This window comes from Eutrigla gurnardus, assembly GCF_963514095.1.
Source record: "Eutrigla gurnardus genome assembly, chromosome: 11".
NCBI classification, from domain to species: domain Eukaryota; kingdom Metazoa; phylum Chordata; class Actinopteri; order Perciformes; family Triglidae; genus Eutrigla; species Eutrigla gurnardus.
The window spans coordinates 8,902,413-8,913,399 of record NC_139925.1 but is presented as its reverse complement, the minus strand read 5'-3'; the positions used below and the strand labels follow the sequence as shown (position 1 = coordinate 8,913,399).

At 39.0% G+C, this 10,987-nt stretch overlaps 1 protein-coding gene across 1 annotated transcript; it reads left to right on the top strand.

Annotated features, from left to right (window-relative positions):
* The first annotated feature begins 1,035 nt into the window (after window positions 1-1,035).
* On the top strand, window positions 1,036-10,735 carry agpat5 (1-acylglycerol-3-phosphate O-acyltransferase 5 (lysophosphatidic acid acyltransferase, epsilon)). The gene is made up of 8 exons (XM_084021830.1): window positions 1,036-1,840; window positions 2,409-2,478; window positions 2,567-2,682; window positions 2,810-2,899; window positions 3,541-3,631; window positions 4,731-4,892; window positions 8,205-8,328; window positions 8,636-10,735. The coding sequence occupies exons 1-8, from the start codon at window positions 1,622-1,624 to the stop codon at window positions 8,859-8,861; spliced, it is 1,098 nt and encodes a 365-aa protein (XP_083877956.1). The 5' UTR covers window positions 1,036-1,621; the 3' UTR covers window positions 8,862-10,735.
* The last annotated feature ends 252 nt before the right edge of the window (window positions 10,736-10,987 follow it).

Genomic DNA, 10,987 nt, shown 5'->3' with positions numbered 1-10,987 from the left:
AAATAATATATATAATATAAAATAATATATACTATGAATACGATTATTTTCCATAAAATGCTATAAAATTGTCATTAATGTTCTGTAAGAAAAAAAGTAAAAATGATACCATGTAATATATATGGAAGCGTAATGCATTCACTTGAGAAAAAAATATTGCCCTGTATACATTTCATGGGGAAAATAATTCTGCTCTATTTTTCTGAATTAACGCAAAGCCTGCGCAAAGACGACAAACTACTTACAATACCATGTATATTAGTACTTTAAGACAGGAGTATCTCCCAATGTCTCAAACCCATACCAAAATAAAACTGGATTAAACTAAACGGGCGGGACATGTTTGCTTCCTTAAAACCATGCTCGAAACTAAATGAGAGCTTCTTCTTGACATATCTCGTTAATTCAGAAAAACAGCAGAATTTATTTATTTTATTTTTTTATGAAATTTAGAGTGGAAACTCCGACATTATCTCATTAATTCAGAAAAACAGCAGAATTTATTTATTTATTTATTTTATGAAATTTAGAGTGGAAACTCCGATATTATCTCATTAATTCAGAAAAACAGCAGAATTTATTTATTTATTTATTTATTTTTATGAAATTTAGAGCGGAAACTCCGATATTATCTCATTAATTCAGAAAAACAGCAGAATTTATTTATTTATTTATTTATTTTTATGAAATTTAGAGTGGAAACTCCGACATTATCTCATTATTTCAGAAAAACAGCAGAATTTTTTTTTATTTTTTTTTTATGAAATTTATCTCGGAAACTCCGAAATTATCTCATTAATTCATAAAAACAGGGCACATATTTTTTCCTCGGGTGAGTGCATTACGCTTCCGTAAATATGAAAAACATTGTGGCAAAGCAGGACTAAAACACGTCGTAGCCCTTTAATTGTGGAGCATATTGAGCCAGAATGGAACCTATGGTAGGCTCTCGCCCATTGGCTGGACTGCACTACGTCACTTGACTAATCAGCTTCGTCGATATTACAGGGTGGCATTACGCTAGGAGGCGTGTGTGACATTTGCTGCAAGAAGCTAGTGTATATGAGCAGCTAACCGGATAAAGATGAAGAACTAGGAAGGGGAATAGAAAATACTTTCGCTTTTAACAACCGAGCTGATGTTTGGGATACACATCGTACTTACGTCAGAGAGGACAGTTTAATTCAAATGTAGCGTAAGGTAAAAGTTGTCTGGCCAAACACGTTAAAAAACAGTAGGCTAACGCGTTCTCTCAACTTATATTGTAAATGTTCTGCTTTGCTGTTTCTGAGATGTTGAAACCAATGAGATAACTGCGGTTGATTTCGTGTTTTTTTTATATTGCATTATGGGTGGACGCTAGCTCGTAAGCCCACTCGGCTATCTGCCTTTTGCACACAAGGTTAAAATTAGCTTTAGCGAGCTAGCTTCACATTCCCCTCTTGCTGTAGCTTTCTCACTTTCTTATGCTGACTTGTCGGGACAGGTGTGTTGAAAGTAGGCCAGGTGTGGCAAGGGGTAGATAGGGTCTGCAACTTAACTGTCCCGCTCACGGAGTAGAGTCCTCCGGTCCACTTCAGGGATTTTTTTTGGTACTTCAGTGGAAGCCAGAGTTGGGACCATGCTGCTCTCCTTGGTTGTGCACACATACTCGCTGCGGTACTGGTTTCCAGCCACGGTCATGCTGGGGACGGCACCAGCTTATCTGCTGTCATGGGGGACTTGGCGCCTGCTTTCGACTGTCTTCCCAGCGAGGATGTATCACAAGTGGGACGACCGATTGTACTCGATGTACCAGAGTATGGTCCTGTTCTTCTTTGAAAACTACACAGGAGTTGAGGTGAGTGATCCTTCGTTTACTGCATGTTAACTTACAGTAAATCTGATGACTCCCTAAACTCATAGTGTGGATCTGTGTTCATCAGCTATAGGGCATTTCACCTCCTATTATCTAGTGATATAATAGATATACAAGGGCATAGTTACAGCTGCCTCTGACTGGCTGTGCCTGCAAGCTTTGCACCTGCACTGAATATTGCATGCACCCATGCAGATCGGTGCATTTTTGCAGGTGCCTGCATTTGTTGCACCTCCTTAAAATAAACAAGATCCTGATGAACCAGGTTTAGGACAAGACCGTCTGCATTCCTTTTATTTGCCACTCCTTGCACAGTTGGTGTTGTTGTATGCTAGACTTTGGAGGAAAAACAACAGTGGTATTGTTCTGTGTAGTAAAACCCCACGAGTATTACTTATTGGGATTATTGAAAAGATGAAGTCCTCACTGGTTTAGTTTTTATTACAAAAAAAATGGGCTAAATCAGTCTGAACTAGAAACAAACCCCTTGTGTATTTTAGATTTTTAACAAAACAATACATTTTCCGCCTTTAACCTGCTTTCTCTACAGATTATTATATATGGAGATATACCAAAGAACAAAGAGAACGTGATCTACCTGTCTAATCATCAATGTACAGGTAACACATTTACATATTAAAATCTCAGTTTAGTATGAAGCACAGACTGTAGTAAATATCTAATCCACGCCAACCTCTTTCTCTGTAGCTGACTGGATTATTGCTGACATGCTCGCCATCCGGCAGAGTGCCCTCGGCCACGTCCGATACGTCCTAAAAGATGGACTCAAGTGGCTCCCGTTGTACGGCTGGTATTTCTCTCAGGTAATGCAACTGTGTGAGTATTTGAATGTCATATTTCATAGTAAATTGCAGACGTAGAGATGTAAGTTAAACATGAATCACATGACCACACTGCTGTTCTCAATCAGATTATTTTTTTCTGTTTTAGCATGGCGGGACCTACGTGAAACGAAGTGCAAAGTTTAATGAAATAGCGATGAAGAAAAAGCTCTTGACTCAGACTCGATGTGGAGCACCAGTAAGTACAATTTATAAATGTTCTAAGTGAGCCTTCCTTTTCAAAGATGGAAGTTTATTTCTCAAGAACAAATCATGCCATTAAACGGGGCCTTAATGTCCAAATATTTTGAGCTTTGAACTTTCACCACTTAAATCCACTGCAAGGCTTTCTGTAATAATCTTCCATAATTCGGTCTTCCAAAAATTCCTTCTTACTCTACTTGTAATTAGGATGTGGATGTTAGAACTCAATTGGTAAACTTGCCTGTTGATTATCATTTGCAAGTGTGAGAATGTATTTATATTCCAAAAACCCCTTATTAATTTGCAGAAGATGAAAAAGAAGGACTCTTATATACACTGTATATTCAGTACTTAAAGTAAAGTAAATTCTCAGAAGTGTAAAACTTCCTGTTAATTATTGACCATATGTTTCTTTCTTATCCGGCGTCATTGAAAAGGGGGCTTGAGGAAGAGATAAAGCAGTTCAGTTGCAATCCAAACAGATTTAAAAGAATGAGGCGACGACGACGTTAAAGGGATTGTTTTCCGTGTTTCTTGTTCAGTAAATCCTGTCTATGGTAGAAGTTTAATTTTGGCCAATACAATAAGAACCAGATGCTGAAGAAGCTTTGATTTCACGTGTTCTTCTCCCCACAGATGTACCTTGTCATCTTCCCAGAGGGAACTCGGTATAATCCAGAGCTGGAGAATGTTATCGCTGACAGTCAGGCCTTTGCTGTGAAAGAAGGTACTGACATGATGACAGCCATTTACTGCTGCATACTAATTCAGCACAGCCCACCCAGTCTGTAATATGGCTGACAAAAGTTTTGTTGTGTGGTCTGTGATCCCCTGTGCAAGCTACTTTTTCACCAATGAGCATCACATATGCTGTATATTTGTTAAAATATATGTAGTTTATTTCAGAAGCATGTATTGCAAAGTTCAGAACTCTAACAAAAAAAGGTATAGCATAATATATCAGTTTATGGACATTTTTTACAAGACCGCTTTGTTGAAGAATTAACTAGTAGAGCTTTATAAACATAAAAACCTCTATGTTAATGTCATTGGATTACTGGTGTGGTACCAGGAATTGTTCAGCGTCCACCAAAACTGCTGATTGGATATTCCTGCTGGTGCAGCTCAAAGTTTTAAAGCACTAAATGGACATGCTGCCGGTCGATAAGATGATTTATTGCTTGAAAATAATCTGGTTAAAAGATGTCTCTTGTGGTAATTTTTGCAGCAACGAGGAAGTGAAATCAACAGATTTTAAATGCATTTATTTAATTATATTTAGCTGCAATGTAAATTTCATTTTCGCTGTACAATTTCACAGCTAAATATATTTGTTGCATCAACATGATTGCTAAGATGCTGTTGGGCAGTATGGCGTTTAGGTCGTCGACACACAAACTGCATCTATTCTGCAGATTAAGCCTCTCTGGACCACAGTCCTGAATATCACCTTCCCCCATTAATCCAAATAAATCGCTCTGGAGAGCTGACATGTGCACATGACATTATCTGCTATTAGTGAGGTATTACTGAGCAGAGGGTGGTGCCACATTGACTGAACAACAGACTATGCATTAACTGACCCGTGTTCACATAGAATAACTGGTTTTTAATATCATATTTGTTTAAGTTTTAAGGTATTTTTGGAGTTTTAGCTATTAATCTGATAGTGGATAGTGAAGACTTGCCAGGAAATCAGAGGACTGTTGTGAATATGGCTCGCATCTTCTTTTGCATCGGCATGCTTTATATTCAAACTGTTAATATAACTGTTATTAATCAGGTGATCTAATTAAATAATGTAATACTTCTGTTCCTCCCCAAAGGATTGGCTGTGCTAAAGCACACACTTACACCCAGAATGAAGGCCTCCCACATAGCCCTCACAGCCATGGAGGGCCACCTGGACGCTGTGTATGACGTCACAGTAGCATACGAGGGAACGCTGGCAGCCCCTGGTCGAAGAAAACCCGCGCCATCAATGCCAGGTAAGCAGGCATCGGATCACTGGTCACAGACCTGTGTAGGCATAAGCATTTTCATAAAAACAGACAGGGAAGGGCAAGAAGAGTAAGCGTAGTCTCACCACTCTGCCCAGTCTTTGTTCCTTTTCCGTTGCAGTATTCACAGTGGCAGATATTGATGTGGTGAAGTCATGTTGTTATTTCAGTTGCTGCCCGTTTACATCTGGCATTGAACTGCAATCTGTAGCAGAATGTCCTATGTGGAGATGGAGGCACGCTTGTTGATGCAAGGCGTTAAAGCACAAGAGAGGGTATTGTGATCTGAATGCGGTCGGATTTGCCAGACCACATCTGGAGCAGATGTGAAGCTATAACTCTGCCGCCTGTGTCTGTGACATTGCTTCCCTCGACTTGGAACGCTCCACGCTTGTTTGCGAATCCACCTGCCTTTAACTTATTTACATATTGAGGTTTAATCATAGTGCTGGCAGAATCAACATAAGGAGAACACGAGAGTGTTAAGTGTTAAGGCCTGTGAATGTGGTTGAGATATAAGCAGTGATAATGTCAGATATAACAGCAGTTACAAACTGTCGGCTTTCTTCTGTTGATCAGTGCATCCATACAACAATGTGACCCCCCCCCCCCCCCCCCTATCCAGTAAATAATCACTTGGCAAACATTACCTATTAAGGGCAGTATGTTCCTGTAAACAGCATGACTGTTTTCTTTTTAATAGTTTTTGATCATTCCGTGTTCCCCGTTGTTTGACAATAAGTGTTTGAATGTTGGGGGGGGGGGGACATCCCGTTTCAGTCAGGAATAAACAGATACGTTTCTAGCAAACAGAACAGGGAGAAAAGAAAAGCATTCTTCCCATCAATACGCACTTCCTGGTCTCATGTGGTGAAGATGACTTTAGTGATTTCATGAGGAAGTGGAAGTGACTCGAGGCTGCGTTCACACAGCAGCTACGAAAGCTCACGTCTGAGTTTCACATCCGACAAAAGTTTCACATCAGTTTGAAACATTTCAGCTTCTTGTGATGGTTGAGACTCTGATGTATGGACCGTTAACAGTATGAGGCGTTTATTTTAAAACCTAGATCACAATTTAAGTCAGTTGGCTGAGATAATGAGTTTGGGAAAGAATTGTCTTTCAGAATATTTAACCTCACTGGAAAGTCATAACTAGAATTCTAAGCGCTTTTCTAAATCAATTTTTATTATTATGTTAATCAATAGTAGGTTAATAAAAAGCACACAATATGAAGTGCACATTTTCCCCATAACAGCATTTTAAATCTATGATGTGGCCATTAGCTGGATATTTATTTTAGCGATCAATAAAAGTTTAAAACATTTAACTTTAATGACAAAATAATGCCTTCACTTTGTGGCTTTTAAACTAATGGCCAGACAAGTTGGATCCACAAACCACAGAACTACAATTTGTGAAAGTTCCAACATGAAATAGATTGGCTCTTTAATTCTTTTGGCATGTCATGGATCCCTGTCGTTCTGTGGGGACCAGAGCTGATTGTTATGAATAAAAGCCTGCAGCTCAGCAAGTATACTCCCTCTTATGTGCTATGCTCTAGCAATGCTAATTTACTCACCTTTAAGATGCATCCAAACCCTTGGGGTTTTCTTCTTAAAAATCAGATTCAGTAATGTAATGTTATTGACACAGCCTTAGGTTACTAGTATAATTAAATTCCCTCTGCAGAGTTAATTTATGCAGTGAACAACCTAAATGGAATATTCACTTCAACAGACTCACAATTTAAGTTTTTGTGTATGCAGAAGGACCTTAAAGGTTAGGTTAATTTAGTTAAAGGCATATTTTGAATATTTTGGGGATAATATTGTGAAACATAATTGTTTTGGTCATGGTAAATGTTATTACACCTGTTTGGCTACCAGCTAATGGAACTACTGGTACATACACAGCGGAGTCACACTCATTCCTTGTCTTCTTAATGGGAAACGACCTCACGTTTACACACGGTGTTGATGCCTGAATAAACGAGTCAGGTTTGTGCGTACGCCTGCACAGAGCCGGTGCAGACGTGTGCATAGATTACAGTGAGAGCGTATCTGTTATGCGCGATATGGAAATGAAACACAAGTTTGATCTGCTTGCGGTCCAGACGGAGGGCTGTAATCAACATTACAACACCTGGCAGAGATCTGCACTCTATTGATCGCACGTTTCAAGTTTCAGTAGTTTGTGCATATAATGGCTGCTTAAGTGTTATTATTGTGGAAGAAAATATTCTTCTTTAAATGCTGAAACTGATACATTTGGTCTACATTTCTGTATCACGATTTCAGTATTGAAAGCAATTAAACTAATACTCCCTGCATTTCTTTACTGGTAGTTTGGTCTCCTTTGTGTGCAGATGACTCATGTTATTAAAGCTTTGTTTTCAACTTTAGAGTTTATTAAAAGACTTTAGATCGTGTTGCTACTAAGAGGTGTTTGCCACGGAGCAAAGAGTCTGTTTCCTCCTTCTGTTTCACCAAGTTGTTTTTAAAGTGTGTTTTGGAACATTGTTCTGCACAAACACACATGGCCTGCAGTGGAGGATCAAATCTTTTCTTGTAAGAGTGAACTTGGTTTCTTCATGTTTTTTTTGCAACAAAGAAAAAAAAATATGTGCATCTCTCCTCCTGAACCTCCGTTCAAACTAACCCGTCTTTCATGAAGTGTAGGTGTTTATTGAAGTCTTGCATTTTGCGCCTGAAGGTCGATTTAAATCTGTGCAGCCGCTGATTGAGGCGCTCTCTTTGCCGGTGAAGCAATCTTTCGCTGCTGACTTCGATCAAGTTTCCTCTTTTGGCCGCGGTGCCAGGTTTCCTGATAATATTGCATGTTGTGGAAACAGGAACTGGAAGGTCTCTGGGGAGACACATGTGTAGCCTTGAGCGTTCACACTTGGTTACATTTTTATGCCTGACCTTGCCGGACACTTTTCTTTCTATGCTTCGTGCTCTGACAGTTTATTATAATTTCCACTTGACACTTGTAGATTTATTTTAGGAGAACGTTTAGAGTGAGGGCTCATTTTGACCTGTTTTCATTATTGGATCTGAGTATTGTTCTGGTTCTGGGAGTCTGTTATCCAACCGCGGTGCACCAGTTTGACCAACGAGCTGTATGTTACTGATGTTTGCTATCATGAATCAAAGGGCCTTGGCATCACGGTGTGATAGCAGCTCCACTCTGTCAGTGTTCCCTAGTGTTGATTTTGAAGTGCTTACTCTACGTGCCGTTTTGCTGAAAGGCCTTTCCTGTTTTTGTTTAGTCTTTTATTTTTTTTGTGTTTGACAGAATTCCTGTGCAAAGAATGTCCCCGGGTCCACATACACTTTGACCGTGTGGACATAAAGGAAATTCCTCCAGAGCCACTGTTTTTCCGCAGGTGGTTGCACGAGAGGTTTGAAATCAAGGACCGGTAAGTGTGTGTGTGTGTGTGTGTGTGTGTGTGTGGGTGGGTGGGTGGAACAACTCTTGAAATTGTATGCAAGTCAATTAATACATTAACCACATCGGTAATTAATTTTTTTGCCTCTGGATGTCTTCAGCTTTAAGCTCAGATATGCACCCTGGTGTGAATTATTTTTTTATTTTTTTATTCTTAAAGAATAGAATAAATAAAATCCATATTTTCCTGATCCATATTTCTGTAGTGTTTCACCTCCTGTAGTCCTTGTGTTGTAAGACGGGATGAATTCCTAAGAGAGTAATCTGTCTTTTCAAAGGCTGCTGACGGATTTCTACGAGTCGGAGGATGCAGACAAAATACGCAGGTTCCCCGGGGAAGGCAAACATTCTCCTCTGAGCCTTTGTAAAACCCTCCCGTCAGTGGTGATCTTGGGAGGACTGACACTGCCATTACTGTTCACGGAGTACGGCAGGAAACTGTACGTGAGAACCTGGGTGTACGGGACGCTGCTGGGCTGGCTGTGGGTGAACGCGTTCCCTTAACGAACAGGGCAGTGGCCGCCGTGAGATGCACAAAAGACACGGAGAGGTGTTGCCATTTCTCCGTATCGCAACAACACAAGGTGTGTTCCAGATGCAGAGCAGTATCTGATAAGAGGCTCAGCAACTTACTCCCACATGTATGGCTCATTGTTGACCTTTGAGCTAAAAGCTGAACAGAAACACAGAGAAATGTTAAGCTTTTTGTGCTACTTATTCCCTTGCTTTATTTGGATTTGCAGCCTGAAATAATGAGAAAAGTTGAGTGGAATTCTCAAAAATACCCCTTATTATCTACTATGACATAAAAAAAAATAGCTATATACTTAATAATTTCCCCCTTAATCAGATTTAGCAAATGAATATTCATGCATGCTCAATTTTCCATCAAACATTGGCCACTTCTAAAGCACTTATGACATATTTTTAGAAGCAATGTGTGCCAAGTACTCTGAAAACCAATTTAATGATCATGCTCAGCGACTGTATGTAGCTGACATAGTACACCAGCCTACGGATGGTAGGTCATTAATTATTAAAGTGCACTGACTCATTGACATTGGTTGTGATGTTATTTATGCCAAGTCCCATGTCAGGTTTATGCACTTTGCTCATTTGAAGTTATGTTTTTACATCGGTACAAATAAAAATAAGTAGCATGCAGTCCTATACAGGGGCTCATAAACATGACACCAGCTGCATTGTTTACCATATGAATTCATATGACATCACTTTTTTATATACTGATAATGAATGTAGCTATAAAACACTCATTTATGCATATATAAAAGAGTATTTTTTTAATTTCCAACACCCAAGACTTTGATTTGCCTAATATTGAGATCCTTAAGAAATTAAATCTATTGTACGTTTGTCGCTGAACACTGGCAGATTCCACAGTGAGCTCATATGGATGAATGCGTGCTTAAAAATGAAAGTGTTCTACCAATAAATATTGCTTTAACCTTAAAAAAATCAGTCATTGCCAAAACCTGGTGTATTTACCACAATGTTATACATTCAAAGTTGAGCAATACCTGTTAAATGCCAGCCCAGATGACAGCAAAGAAACTCATTTTTCCCCTTTTTTTTAGCCTAAATACATTATAATTGTATTTTTTTTGTAATGGTTTATTCACAGTTTCATAACCTTTCATATATATATGTTACTTTATATGTTACAGCTCACATGAAAGTATCTACCTAGCAAAAAGCTGATAAAGCCATGTTAACAGTATCACAGGTTCCTGTGCCCTCAAAGCCATTTGTATTATAAATGTCACTGTATTGTGAAATGCACTGTTTGTCCATTGTAGTTGTTTTCTGTAAACCATTGCGTTTTTTTTTTCCACGAGTCACTTTACATGTTTGCCGTCTCGTCCTCGTCTAGAGTTAGTCTGAGACATGTTTTCCTCATGTGTAAAGTAAAGTAAATCATAGTTTTTACATGTTGCTCCAATACCTCATTTGAATAATCCTTACTTGTTCTTAAATGACTCTTGTCAGCCATTTTATAGTCATTTTTATTCTGACAAAAATCAGACTGTAACTCATCAGGAAAACTATGTAGACTGTATTTAAATGCCAACTGATTTTTGGAAGTGTGTGCCTTCTCTTTGGAGGAGTTGGTCCTCAGCTCTCTCACCGGGGGCCACAGTGGCTCTTTTCCACCAGGTGACTGCATGGAGGCGGTCTGCTGGAGCTGCTGCTCACGGCGGCATGTGGTCACATTGTCTACAGTTCATAGTGGCTTATTTTGCTCGAAGAATGCATTGATTTACACTTTGAGGACTATTGTTAAACAATGAAACCTTTAATGTATGTAAGTTATGGAAGTGGGGGAGGGGGGTCAGAGTGAAATAAAGTGGTTTTCTTTGGGTAAAGTCAACTTCTTTCTCTGTTTTTTGGTCCTGATCTCACGATTATTAAAATATGTGTACAGATATTAGAGATGCACAAGTATATTTGCATGTTATTAGAAAAATGTCTTGCTGCTGGAATTCAGCTGATTGATGGCAAAGTTAAACATGCACAAGTTTGAGATGCCATATCCACGATTTCATGTTTTTCTTTCATTTACAATTTCTTTCCTGTTTAATAAACTAAATGATCAGAGCAAAAATTCTAAA

Excerpts from the sequence above, each read along its gene's own strand:
- agpat5 (XM_084021830.1), top strand. The coding sequence starts at position 1,622 with ATGCTGCTCTCCTTGGTTGTGCACACATACTCGCTGCGGTACTGGTTT. Across the intron at positions 2,479-2,566 it reads GTCTAATCATCAATGTACAG|CTGACTGGATTATTGCTGAC; the intron begins GTAACACATTTA and ends CTTTCTCTGTAG. Across the intron at positions 2,683-2,809 it reads ACGGCTGGTATTTCTCTCAG|CATGGCGGGACCTACGTGAA; the intron begins GTAATGCAACTG and ends TTTCTGTTTTAG.